Source organism: Natrix helvetica (assembly GCF_964273705.1).
Source record: "Natrix helvetica genome assembly, chromosome: 12".
NCBI classification, from domain to species: domain Eukaryota; kingdom Metazoa; phylum Chordata; class Lepidosauria; order Squamata; family Natricidae; genus Natrix; species Natrix helvetica.
In genome coordinates, this window is record NC_138556.1 from 12,639,542 (window position 1) to 12,653,760 (window position 14,219).

General features: G+C 42.0%; 2 protein-coding genes across 2 annotated transcripts in view; one reads left to right on the forward strand and one right to left on the reverse strand.

The window, feature by feature from the left end:
• The window catches only part of EFL1 (elongation factor like GTPase 1), a 55,780-nt gene extending 54,934 nt beyond the window's left edge, over nt 1–846 (reverse strand). The window contains exon 1 of the mRNA XM_081965237.1: nt 716–846. The gene's annotated coding sequence lies outside the window, so the exon portion shown is untranslated. The remainder of the gene's footprint in view (nt 1–715) is intronic.
• A 137-nt stretch (nt 847–983) lies between these two features.
• Nucleotides 984–13,242, forward strand: SAXO2 (stabilizer of axonemal microtubules 2). The gene is made up of 4 exons (XM_081965101.1): nt 984–1,122; nt 7,621–7,800; nt 9,725–9,927; nt 11,343–13,242. Exons 1-4 carry the CDS (start codon nt 1,082–1,084, stop codon nt 12,332–12,334), a joined length of 1,416 nt encoding a protein of 471 aa, XP_081821227.1. The 5' UTR covers nt 984–1,081; the 3' UTR covers nt 12,335–13,242.
• The last annotated feature ends 977 nt before the right edge of the window (nt 13,243–14,219 follow it).

Genomic DNA, 14,219 nt, shown 5'->3' on the forward strand with positions numbered 1-14,219 from the left:
AAAGTCGATGGGGAAGCCAGATCCACTTAACAACCCCATTACTAACTTCACACGTGCAGTGATTCACTTAATGACTGTCTCAGTTAGCAATGGAAATTTGGGGCTCCATTGTGGTCATAAATCAAGGACTACCTGTATAACAAAATAGTACAGGTAGTCCTCAACGTACGACCACAATGAGCCCAAAATGTATGCTGCTCAGTGAGAATTTTGTTAAGTGAGTTTCGCCCCCTTTTACAACTTTTCTTGCCACATTTGTTAAGCGAACCTCTGCAGTTGTTAAATTAGTAGCGCGGTCGTTAAGTGAATCCGGTTTCCCGATGACCTTGCTCGTCGGGACGTTGCAACCGTCATAAATGTGAATCAGCTGTCAAGCACCCCAATGTAAATCACTTGGCCACGAGGCTGCTGCATCCGCGGTTAAGTGTGAAAAACGGCGATAAGTTACTTTTTTTCATTGCGGGTGTAACTTCGGTCACTAAGTGAACCGTTGTAAGTCGAGGGCTACCTGTATCACCCCGTCTTTTCTCAAAAGGGGCTCCAGTCCTCATTTCACCCCCCGCAATAACCCCACCAGAGGAAGTCAGGCTGCGGGACAGCGGGGAAACTACCGGAGGAGGGGGGGGTTCCTCGACATCCATAGAGGGTCGCCCTCCCCAAAAGGAAGCTAAGCTCCGCCCCTTTTCCCGTCCGACCCCCCTCCCATTGGACTGACCTCCACGGCGCCCGATATCCGCCTTTCCCCGGTTCCAACCGGAAGTCCGTCTGGGCCGCCGCTCCACGCGACTCGTCGAAGTGGAGGGGCGGAGCTTCTGGAAGCGCCTGGCGAGAGTACGGAAGCCGGGAGGGGCGAGAACGCCTGGAGGGTTACTAAGCGACGGGGCGCTCCTCTAGTTACCGAGGAGGGGCGGAGCTTCTGGAAGCCGGCACTCCTCCCCCTCCCTGAGGGCGTGGCGAGGGTACGGAAGCCGGGAGGGGGAAAAACGCCGGGAGGGTTGCTAAGCGACGGGGCGCTTCCCTAGTTACCGAGGAGGAGGAGGCGAAGGAGGAGGCCGCGAAGGCAGCTGCGGGAGACGCCAGGATGAAGCAGCCGCGGTGCTTGTGCCAGATTTGCACTTGCGGGTAAGAAAGCGGCGAGGAGGGGAGGGTTGTTGGAGCGGCGCTTCTTCGGAGCCTCCGCGCCTTTGCCGCAGGGAGCATCGGGGTCGTTCACACGTTACGGGTTCTCTACACGCGTGTGCCGGGAGGAGCCCCGGAAATGGGGTTCTTTCTGGGTTGGTGGACGGGTGTCAAGCTGGCCAAGGCGGCTTGGAATCCCCGTCCAGCGCTCCGCCACTCTTTTTCCCTTTCAGCCCGACCTACTCTACGGGGTTGTTGTGTAATAAAAAATGGAATTAAAAATAAAATAAAAGATCCGCTCTTCTTGCCCTTCCACCAAGTTGCTTGGCTGGGAAGGAGATTCTGCCCATTTTATCCTCCATGCCTGCTTCGTTTCTTTTGACTGACTAGCCAAAGTCCCTGGGGATCAAGCAGCGCATACATTTAATAGATTATTATTTCACAGCAATCCCTCATCTCTGATGTATAGAATTGGACTCTTTGTCGTCCCCCCCCCCCCCTCTTGCTTGCCTGCCACTAGTGTGAAAATCTCATGCAGGCAATCAAGCAAGAACAAGAAAGAACAAAATCTCAAGTCTGAAATGTTTTTGTTTCATGCCAAAATAAAGATCAGCAGGTGTGTGAAGCTCACTGGTGGGAAACTCATGAGCCTAGACTGCATTTATGTACATGTATTTCTGGTATAGGAGATATGGAGGCCATAACTTAATTTTTCCTATACAGTCAATGCCTATCATGTGTGTGTGTTGGGTGGGTGGGTGGGTGGATGGATGGATGGATGGATGGACAGACGGACAGGCAGACAGACATAATAGATGATAGATCAGTGGTTCCCAATCTTTTTTTGGCTATGCCCCTCTTAAGGATTTTTAAAATCTGATGCCATATAATTCTTACTTTACTCGGAAAGTGAACTCTACTTATGCAGAGGAAGCCTAAAAGGCTGTTAACTTGTTTTAAACAAGGTTCAAATTGCCCCCATTAAAAATCAAATTGCCCCCCTGTGGGCCGTGGGCTCCACATTGGCAAACACTGTGATAGATGAAAGAGTGATATAGACGATGGATGGATGGGTAGATAGATTAGAGGGAGGGAGGGAGGGAGTGAGGTAGATGATAGATAGATAGATGATAGATAGATAGATAGATAGATAGATAGATAGATAGATAGATAGATGATAGATAGATAGATGATAGATAGATAGATAGATAGATAGATAGATAGATAGATAGATAGATAGATAGATGATAGATAGATGATAGATAGATGATAGATAGATTATAGATAGATTATAGATAGATGAAAGAGTGATATAGACAGATGATGGATGGAATAGACAGACAGACAAAGAGATGATGGGTCAGATAGATGAGAGATAGATGGATAGATGGATGGATGGATGGATGGATACAGTAAACAGAAAGCAGCAAAGCACCATACCCTAGTTTCCTGATTGCTTGCTTCTGTCTTATGAATTGGCAAGTCCCCCACTGCAACCATTTTGTGAGCGTATCCACCTTATATTTTCAAAAGGCCAATGCTCCCCAAGCTGAAAACCTTTCAGTTACTTGCAGTATGCAGCAATGAAAGTGCAGAACTCAGTTGATGTTAATAGCGAGGAATGACCCTGGATCATATGTTCCACGGTCTTTCTTGGAGATTAGGTGGCACCTGTTGTTTGTCACTTTCAGTCCCTAGTACCCAATGAATATCCCAGGGCAATGATGGGGAGCTTTAAGAAAAAGAGCTTGTGTACATCACAACATTTCTTGTCCCTTGTACAATTCTGCATAGTGACTATGTTGCCTTGGGTTGGTATGCTTCCCTTTTCTACGTGATATAATTTCTTCATCGGTTATTCATTGCAAATACAGCAGAATTACTCATCCTTGAAGGAGGCTGACAGCTACAGTTCTTTCCCCATCACCATTTTTAAGTCGTTTCTTTGGGCTCCAAAGACATGTCCAAAAAGAAAAGCCTCCACCCTGAATGTGATATTGTGTTTCGGCATGTTGTGCACACTTAAAAAACAAAACAGAACATGTAGCAACTGATTTGTCTGTGGACATATGATAGTGGTTGAAATTGTAGCTTGCTATTGGGAAACAGGAGTGAAGATTATTACTGTTTGAGAGATGAAAATCTCTCCACTGGAATTGCTTATTGGCGCCAAAAGAGGATTCTGTCAACATAAATACTAGCTTTAGAAAAGACATACTAGCAAGATAATAGCAAAAAGGGAAATAATTAAATCTCTGTCCCTATGTGCACATATATCCAGCAAAAATATACTAGAACCAAACACATAAATACTTAATTTTACCCTGAGGACCATTAAATATTATTCTTACACACACACACACACACACACAAACACACACACACACACACTATATATATATATATATATATAACAACCCTCAATCCCTTTATTCCGGGTAGAGTCAGGGTAACTGTGTGGAGCTGAGTATTTACTAGCCGGATGCCCTTCCTGACACCCACACAGACTTTGCAGTAGATATTTTCTCTTTGTGACCGATAGAGAAACATTTGGCACTGCCTAGGATTGAACTCTCAACCTTCTGAATGAGAGGCAAGGGTTTTTACCTCTAGGCCACTCAAACATTATTCTTAAATATAGTGAATTAAATTGTTTTGGGATCTAGAGATGTTATGATTTGAATATGACCATCACGAAATCAGTTGCAAACTTTTCTGTTCAGATTTTAATTTTTCAACAGGCTCTTTAAATATGGTTTTTAAAAGTTGTCTCAGTCTTCAATGTGGCCTTGAATAATAATAATTCAGAATAGTTATGAATTCTTGCATTTTCACTTGGAAGAAAAGAGAGCCTTCCAGTGGATACTTGCTAGAACGAGTTAGGAGCCCAAATCCTTGAATCTTACTCAAGGAGCCCGCATGGGATTTAAAATGACAGCTAACTGCTTTTGGAACTAAAGGGAAGTCTCAACAAACTAGTTGGGATATGGGAGTCAGCTTTTTAAACAAACAAAAAGCAAAAACAAGTTACAATGTGAATCAACGTCTTGAACCCTGGCCAATATAAACATGACATGACAGTGGAAGAGGCAGGAGAGCTGAAAACTAAACAGGTTTTTCTTTTGTTCATATTCTGGGCTGAAATACCAGAGAACAAAAGCTCTATGAACCAAGATTATCCACACATGATTTGCAGAATAAACATTGTCAACACTGTTGTAATTGATAACATCTCAAGTGGGTATTGATTCAGGCATTCATTGCATTCGCCAGGGTTACATAGCAGCACTATTTGTTTCAATGGGAAACCTCGTTGCTTAGGACTTGTTACCTGGGGAATTCAGCCATACACAAATGAAGAGTTGCTAAGAAGAAGAAAAAAGTAGGACAATGAATAAAGTAGTTATGTAAGTGGCGAGGGGACTGTAATCTTTCATCTGATTAGAGTTGTGGGTGCGTAATCATCAAAGTAACGGTTGCCCTCGCACATAGGTGCGAGACGCAGAGGCTCAGTGGCTAAGATGCTGAGCTTGTCAATCAGAAAGGTTGGCAGTTTGAATCCCTAGCACCGTGTAACGGAGTGAGCTCCCGTGACTTGTCCCGGCTTCTGCCAACCTAGCAGTCCAAAAGCATGTAAAAATGCAAGTAGAAAAATAGGGACCACCTTTGGTGGGAAGGGAGCAACGTTCCGTGTGTGTGATCATAAATGTCACCTAATTGAGATTAAGACCATGGTACACGTATGGACATTCTTTCTGTGAGAAATATTTCCGTCCTAGGTTTACCACAACTGAAAGCACTCGTGTACATGATGTGCATACACAACTTAATCAGTGGTGGGTTTCAAATTTTTTTAGAACCTCTTCTGTAGATGTGGCTTGCTTTATGGGAGTGGCTTGTTGTCCATGTGACTGGGTGGGAGTGGCTTGCCAGCCATGTGAGTGGGTGGGCGTGGCCAGCTTATAAAATGTGGTGAAACTCACTTAACAACGCTCTTGCTTAGCAACCAAAATGTTGGCTCAGAAACTCTGGCATTTGAAGCACGCAAGTGTTAAAGCTGTCAAGTTACAAGACCCTCGCACCCCTAACCCTTTAGAACCCCCCCCCCAGGGGTGTTCAAACTTGACAGCTTTAAGACTTGTGGACTTCAACTCCCAGAATTCCTCCTCTGGCTCTTCATCTTGATGATGTGCAGATGGGCGGAGGGGAGGGAGCTGGAACCGGTTCTAAATGGCACTGTAGATTTGTGGAACCTCTTCTATAGAAGAGGTTAGAACTGGCAGGAACCCACCCCTGAACTTAATAGACATCTGTGTAATCCCAATGGAACTCAATGGCACCTACTTCTGATTTACAGTGTTATCATTAAAGTAGTTAATTCTGGGGAAGCCATGATACTGTCCACAGTACGCTAAAACAGCTTTTCTTTCTTAGTGTAAGTGGACTTGATATCATTTATAAATTAGAACATAACAGAATAGCAGAGTTGGAAGGGACCTTGGAGGTCTTCTAGTCCAACCCTCTGCTCAAGCAGATTATACCGTTCCAGACAAATGGCTGCCCAGTGTCTTCTTAAAGACCTCCAATGATGGAGCACCCTCAACTTCTGAAGGCAAGCTGTTTCACTGGTTAATTGTTCTCATCGTCAGGAGATTTCTCCATAGTTCTAGGTTGGTTCTCAGGAGAAATTGACTGCAAGCATGAATTAAAGGAGAAAAGACTACAAATGCTATGGTCTTATTAGTTTTGATAGAGAATAAAATACAGTAAAAACATTTCTTCGTAACAAAGCCATGTTGACTGTTTTCCACTTCCACTTGAGTTGCTATTATCCTAAGCAACTATATGAAAGGCTTCAAGGCTTCAACACTAAACACTGCAAAGCAATTCATTTTTGAAACGTAAAGTACCATTAATACCGAAATCAAAACTACTTTGCTGAAAAGTAATGGTAAACTTATACCGATGCCATAGATACAAGATAAATTAAACTGCTGTTTTTGAATTATTCTATAGCATTAGACAGGTGAGGATAATAGAGATCTAAGAAGATGAGATTTAGACTTCCAGAAACTGCTTTCAGGAAAAAAAATATGACAGAATCTATAGAATGAAAGAGAGAGGAAGAGGAAGGCGAGAGAAAGAGAGGAAACAGGGGAGAATGTTGACTGGTTGACTTCCTTCTGATGTCACAATTCATCGCATTTCAACCAGTAAGTCGTTCCTTGACAACTACAGACGAATAAGCAATCTTACAAGGAGGTGAGATCATTTTGATGACAGGGGATTTAGCGAATGTTTTAATGTTTTGTTTCCATGAATGTAACTGTAGCTCAAAGCGACTCTAGATTAAGCTGTCAAAATCACGAGAACAAAAATGCAGAGGGATCCAAAAGGCTGGCTTAAATGGTGCCACGAATTGCCAGCCATCGTCTGCATAATCAGATGTCTCATCCCAAGTTACTGAACTCCTGACCCATGAGGCAAAGATAAATGAAATAAAAGTGCAGGGGTCCCTTTATCACAGCCCTCAAACCCGACACAGTCAGCTGTTTGAAACCCCCCCCCCAAAAAAATTTTTTTCTTGATGGCAACTCTACAAAGAGCCTCCTGTTGAAAAGCCATCAAATTGTCATCAAGCTGAGCAGAGACTTAAGACCCAAGTCCCACCTCAGTCTTCCAGCTCATTCTTTATCAACCTGTCCTCCTTCCAATCCATAGTAATACTTTGGGGATAAAATATGTGGAAAAGAAGATATTAAGTCTGACCTAAGGCCCTTAAAGAATTATATGTCCAATGAAAAGCAGCTATATCATTTTTTTTTTAGCCCTATGCTTACTCTGTGAGGTCAGGAAATAGTTTAGGTCCCCCTTTGACTTTGATCTCAACCCTAACTGGGTTGAATTCTGGGTAGTAGATAAGAAACATCTAAGCAAGTGCCATCTTTTAATATTCATCTTACAAAATGTGGGAAGACTGACTACTTGCTGCTGACAGGTTAATCTTTTTAGTGTAATTTCTTTTTTTAGGGCCTCTTGAATTTCCCTAAATGCATTTAAGTATCAGTAAATTCTACTGAAAACTCCATGTATATATATACACATACATACACATATGTACGTACATATATTCCTTCTCCAAACTAGGGGCCTGAGGAAATCATTTTGATTATAAACTGTCAGAAAACTTTAAAGTCCTAATAGAGGCTGTAGTTTTCTTTCGATTAGTTTTATCTGAGCAATGAGAAATGCTTTGTCTTCGTTCCTTCATTTATAGATTGGGAATAGCCTACGAGACTGCATTAAACTGAATCATCCCAAACGCGGTCTGTAAAAGCAACTTAAATGTCATTTTATCTGACCGGTAAATATGCAGCCTTTGCCCAGTGTTAACAATGCTGCCTTGAATATGTCAAGAAGTAATCTCTAGATCTTGGACATCTTGGCTTGCATTATCTTTGATTATGGTCTTCATTGATGTTTTTATTTCCTGGTTGCTAGACGTCATCGTTGTCCTCATAACCCCACAAGGATTTATGACTATGGAAGAGAGTCAGACCTCATGACGGAATACACAGAAAAATACCCTATATACCACAACGTCCCTCCGCCCAAGAGCATCAGGCCCAAGCAGGAATTTCGGAGCCATGGAGGGAAAATGGAAGGCATCACCACCTTCAGGTAAATATGGTGCAATATTAGAAACTGGAATTCCAAGGAAATCAGGAGGAAAATGGGGGAAGAGGTAGAAAGTAGAAAGAGGTAGAAAGAACCGCAGTGGTTAGAGTGCAGTACTACAGGCTACTTCTGCTGACTGCCGGCTACCAGCTGTTCGACAGTTCGAATCTCAGCAAGTTGTGGTTAAGAGAAACCAGGATTTGTCATCCAAGAGTAAAATATGGTTTCAAATTGGGTGTTGCTATAAAGAAGAAACTAGCCATAGTTTCTTGTTGCTTTAGTCGGCTGCTGATAGAATAAAATAATTTTAGTGGCCTCTGGAGGTCTGTGGATGATAAGAGTGTCTTATCAAAGTATCTTGTTAAGTTTGGGGCAACCGAGTGAGATTCCGACTATCATTCTGAGCCAAGGTGGCGCAGTGGTTAGACTGCAATACTGCAGGCTCCTTCTGCTGACTGGCGGCTGACTGCAATTTGGCAGTTCGAATCTCACCAGGCTCAAGGTTGACTCAGCTTTCCATCCTTCCGAGGTGGGTCAAATGAGGAGCCAGATTGTTGGGGGCAAATAGGCTGATTCTGTAAACTGTTTAGGGAGGGCTGTCAAGAACTGTGAAGCGGTATATAAGTCTAAGTGCTATTGCTATTGCTAAAGTAGCTTATTGAGATTTGTGTTGAGGGAAGCTTGGGATATAGTTTTAATCGCAATCATTGCACAGCCAACATTTGATAGACCTGCTATCTGAGATCAACACAACGTTTTATGAATAGGGGAAAAAAACTCCCAAACATTGCATGTGAATCAAGGAATAATTCTATGGGGATAAGAAAGAAAAGAACCATGGTACTTTAATGTTCATGTTTTGCTTTACGTAGGAAAGGAAAAAAAGAGCCAGTTTGGTGTAGTTATGTAATGCAGTGATTAAGGTACCTGGCTAAAAACCAGCAGACTGTAAGTTGTATTGTTCTTCAGGCACAAAGCCAACTGGGTGATCTTGGGCCAGCATCTTCCTCTTTTCCTCCCAAGGAAGGAGGCATTGGCAAACCACTTCTGAAATCTCGCCAAGAAAAGTGCAGGGACTTGTCCAGACAGTTGCCAGGAATCCCAAACTGACTAAAAAGACTGATACACACTTTGGGAGAACAGAGAAGTCTATGTTTCAGGCCCATGTCCAAAATGGACATTTTCGTAGATCTCTTTTGACCTTTTCAGCATATATTTTTTTTAGAAAATGAGAATTAATCTTTCTTCTCCACTAATGCTCGAGGAAGGTTAAAATATATATATGTTGCTATTTCTGGTAACTCTTAATGGACTTTTGCTGATTAACATTGAATGATGAGGCTTTATAATTTGTTTATAGATAAGAGATGAGATATGGGAAGTTATTGTCAAAATGTCAGAGGTGGTGATAAGTTACTGAAACTATTTGTCTTGATGAAGGGGGAAAGTCATTTTTTAAAATATGTTTTGTTTATTTTCTTCTTCTCTGCACTTTTTGAAATTTCTTTTTAACTATTTTTAGTGTATTTTAGCTTTTTTATCTTTGTATTTTTAAAGTTTAATAAAATTGTGATGAAATCTTCCCAAGATAACCACAGGGATTTGTGCAGGCAGGAGGAAGGGAAAGAGGGACGGAGGAAGGGAAGGAAGGAAGGAAAGAAGAAAGGAAAAGGAAGGAAGGAAGGAAGAAAGGAAGGAAGGAAGGAAGGAAGGGGTGTTCCTTTTCAAATCAGGCTTACCAACCTTATATTTTGTAGGCATTTGCCCTAGACATATTTAACTGGTTTTCTCTCCTTAGTTTGCCAAGATTTTAATTAGAGACCCAATTTCAGTAAATCCAAAGATTTTAACTAGTCAGACTGATTTATTGACTAAATGCTGTAGTTATCATTTCTTTCTCAGAGTTTTCTCCCTCTCCTCCCACCAGATCTGATTACCTTCCATATGATATAACATATCGACCCGTTCGTGTACAGGAGGAATACAAGCCCATGGCTGGAGAAATTGACATGGCAACCACTTACAGAAGAGATTACAATCCTCACAAAATAGAACCAGTAATATTAGTAAGACCTGCAGAGAGGAAATACATTTCTAAATGTAAACTGAACACCATTCCAACCTACCAAGGTAATAGTGCCAATTACTTTTACAAATGGGGGAAAAAATTGCCAAGGATGGTGAAGTGTCAAATTGCTGCTTTGGGGAGACCAATTATGGCTTGGCTGTTGCAATGCCATCCTTTCCCTGTAATTGAAATATGTCTGATCAACAGTGGACACTCTTATGAAGAGCTTGTTATAGTTTAATGTCATCATTAGGTTCTGAGACCAAAACCTAGTTCAGTTCATGAAACCACTATATTGCTGATAAACCGAAGCATATTCCACCAAACATTCTTCCCAAAACATGTTTGTTGGGACGTGCTTTAGGAAGCATGTTCACCACTCACTGGTGTGATTTGCTTCTTGGTGAGCTTCCCAAAAACTTCAAGCTTGAAACTACTAAAATAGAAACAAAGTCTGATTTTTGATGGAATCACAGAATTCCACCATCGATTTTAGCCATGGGCAGTTTCCTGAGCTTTGTAAAGCAAATGCCAAACAAGTTTAATACGTTTTATTACCCTGTGAGGGCCTAAAATGATTGAAACTGATCTGATAAACATGCCTTCTTAATAATTGCTGGTAGCTAGTTAAATATATTTTAGATGTTTCAGGCAATACTCACTCAGCAATCACACAGTTTGCACAATATTATAATGCTCAGGATTTCTTATGCAAAGTCATTTAAGATCAAATGACATATTGTAGATACTCTTATTCTTATGTTATAATGGTCAAATATGGTGGAAGTAATCAAATACGTATCTACAAGTTCTTGCAGAATCAGTTATTTGGGCACATTGTCCAATTCACCTTTTATAACCATATCACCATTTATATTTTATGAGCCTTGGTGGCGCAGTGGTTAGAATGCAGTATTGCAGACTAATTCACTGCCTACAGCCAGGAGTTCGATACTGAGCGACTCAAGGTTGACTCAGCCTTCCATCCTTCCGAGGTCGGTAAAATGAGGAGCCAGATTGTTGGGGGCAAGAGGCTGACTCTGTAAACCACTTAAAGAGGGCTGTAAAAGCACTGTGAAGTGGTATACAAGTCTAAGTGCTATTGATAGTGCCCTTCCTTCCTTCCTTCCTTCCTTCCTTCCTTCCTTCCTTCCTTCCTTCCTTCTTTCCCTCCCTCCTAGTGGTTAGAATGCAGTATTGCAGGCTGTTTCTGCCCACAGCCAGGAGTTCGATCCTGAACAGCTCAAGGTTGACTTCCATCCTTCCAAGGTTGGTAAAATGAGGACCCAGATTGTTTGGGGCCATATGCTGACTATGTAAACCGCTGAGAGAGTGTTGTAAAGCACTGTGAAGCAGTATATAAGTCTAAGTGCTATTGATTTAAGTTCATCACTGGCTTACTCTTAGGTGAGCAATACGGGAAGAATAGCAACGACCATCAAAAATGTAACAATTCTTGTTTTTTTTCATCTCACAGCTGACTTTAAACGTTGGGAAATAGAAAAAAGGGAGCCCTGTAAAGTGGAGCGCATCTACCATCCTCCCACTGAAAAATTTGGAAACGCCACTACCTCCCAGGATGCGTTTATTCCAAGGGAATTTGTCCTCCAGAAGCTCATTAAACCTGCCGACAGTACCACGCTCTCAGACCAGCCTTTTAGCAGCGACACAAGTCACCGGCTCGACTACGTTCCCCATCAGCTGGAACCCAAGTGGCAAAAGTTGATAGAAGCCTACAGGCCCAGCAGCCAGCCTTTTGAAAATGTCACCACCCACCAGAGCGATTTTAGGGGCCTCCCTGGCGATCTCCCCAAAAGCTTCAAGCCCGAACAGACCAAAATGGAAGCCAAGCCCGATTTTGAGGGAATGTCAGAATTCCGTGACCGCTTTCAGCCGTGGGCGGTTTCCTTACCCGAGCTTCGCAAAGCGAAGGAGTACGCTCCCCCTACAGGCAGCATGGAGTTTAACTCCACATCCCGCCTTGATTATCCTCCTCACATCGTCAGTCCGGTGGTCCTCATGAAACCGCTGGAAAAGATCAGAAAGAGCAGCCCCCCCTTCCAAGGGAACACGACTATGAGAGATTCCTTCCAAGCGTGGGACATCCACCCCCCGGAAATGATTAAAAAACCCCAGGAGATACCGAGGCCCTCGGGTAAATTGGACGACATCACCACCTTCCGATCTCACTACACGCCACACAGTCTAATCCCAACCCAGAGCTTCAAGCCTCCAAAGGTGGTTTTGTCCACTTCGGCGCGTTTTGAGGACGAAACCATTTATCATAGTGACTACACCCCGAAGAAGAAAGAGGTCTGTCCTGTAAATTACCCTTCTCCCCCAGGCTACGTGTACGTCAGCACCGATTCGCGCGGTCACAAATTCTTCCGCAAGGTGACCCCAGATGTCAGTAAGGTTGTCCATCCAAATGGCCATCACGTTCCAAAAGAGATAGCAGTAGTGTCCTAATCCCTAATTATTTGGCTCTGCTCGAGGCCGAACAATATCATGCCTTGGGCAGACGAATAGGGTGGCTCTAACTATAAGCATAACAATTGCAAGGGTTTGGGAACGTGAAAGCTGAAAAGAGCGGTGACGGAAACTGAATCAGTCTTTCTGTGGAAATTATTTTTTCTTCGGTGGTTTGTTAAAATAATTTAATCCTTTAATGAAAACGTCTGGCAATAACTTTGACAAATTTAATGTGCAGCAAACACTTCTACTATGTACTATATGGCATGATTTGAATGTAATCTGTTTGTAGCTACCTGTGGTTTGTTTTTGGGTTGTTGTTGTTGCTTTTTGGCAATTTATTTTCTCAAGCTAGATCCAGAAAGGAATCATTATTTACACCTATAATTTTTCAGGTTAATTTCCAGCATCTCAACTTCAGTAACACCAGGTCACAGAAGTGGTCTAGAATTGAGAGATTACTGGCTAGAGAGAACAATAGAAACCTACAAATGATTATGTTTATGAACTAGCTTTTTCAAAAAAAAAAATGGGGCTTATTAAGAGTAACAATGATATTTAATTGGCCACTGATCTGCATATCAGCAGATTTGCACTTGCCTGAGGCAACCTTAACTTCCTGCCACCGTAATCCTATCAACACAAGTTTTGGGGTTTGGGGCAGAAGGCAGAGTTTTAGTCCCACAGGTAGATGAAGCATCTCCTATTGAATTCAGATGAGCTAACTATCCAGGAAGAATTGATAGGATCAGAAATAAACATGTGGCCTCAGCTAGACATACGGGGAAGCTTTTCCCCCCAAATTTGACTCAATTTATTATTGAGGGGGAAAAAATGGCAAAATAACATTGCAGAATGACAGATCTGCTCTTGCAGATCGTTATTTCAGCAGTCATGGTTTTTTTTTTTTAAATTAAATGAAGTCCTTGGTTTGAAATTTGTTCCAGTGAGCGTTTCTCTTTCAATATGATAGATTGAAGTTTACCTCTTGAGTTCTTTTGTACTCATTAATTTAAGGAAATGGTTTTATAATTGAAGCGCCGTGTAATCCTTCTGCTCTGTCTCCAAGTTAGCAAAATAAGAGACTGAGATTGATAAAGAGTGTCAAAAGAGCAAAAAAATAAATCATCCCAAAAAGGACAGGAAACCCTCTGAATGTCTGGGAATGTTTGTGTTGTGTCACTCACACAGATACGGACTGAGATTAACAACCGTTTATTTTATAACTTGTCTTATGTAAATGTATGGCTCTAAAAAATCTAATTAAACACTTTTGTGTCACATTACATTTTCCGTTTCTTAACATGTTTTTAAGGATTGTAGCTAGACTAAGGGTGTAAAATCCCACGTGCTCTGAAATGGTAATATATTTATGTCTTTTGGTCACCAGATAGATACAGATAAATTCCTGAATTCTATGGAATGAATTCTTTTGAAATGTGGTTATAAGATAATCCTCGACTTGCAACAATCTATTCAAAGTTACAGCGGCACTGAAAAAAGTGACTTAGGATCATTTTTCACACTTACGGCTGTTGCAGCTTCCCTATGGTTACATGCTCAAAATGTAGATGCTTGGCAACTGACTCCTACTTATGACTGTTGCGGTGTCTCACAGGGTCATGTGATCACCTTTTGTGACCTTCTGACAAGCAGTCACCAGATTCCAAGCCAGATTCACTTTATATCCGTGTTACTAACAAGGAAGGTCATAAAATGGGGCAAAACTCACTTAGTGATTCTCTCTCTTAACAACAGAAATGTTGGGCTCAATCGAGATCATAAATTGCGGATTACCTGTATTGGACTGGATCATATATGCCTGAACATCATTTAATAACCTACAGTATCAAAATCAGGGGTGGGCTGTTGGGGGTTTGCA

Coding starts and splice junctions, on each gene's coding strand:
- SAXO2 (XM_081965101.1), top strand. CDS start 1,082: ATGAAGCAGCCGCGGTGCTTGTGCCAGATTTGCACTTGCGG. Junction 1,123..7,620: donor TGCCAGATTTGCACTTGCGG/GTAAGAAAGCGG, acceptor CCTGGTTGCTAG/ACGTCATCGTTGTCCTCATA. Junction 7,801..9,724: donor GAAGGCATCACCACCTTCAG/GTAAATATGGTG, acceptor TCCTCCCACCAG/ATCTGATTACCTTCCATATG.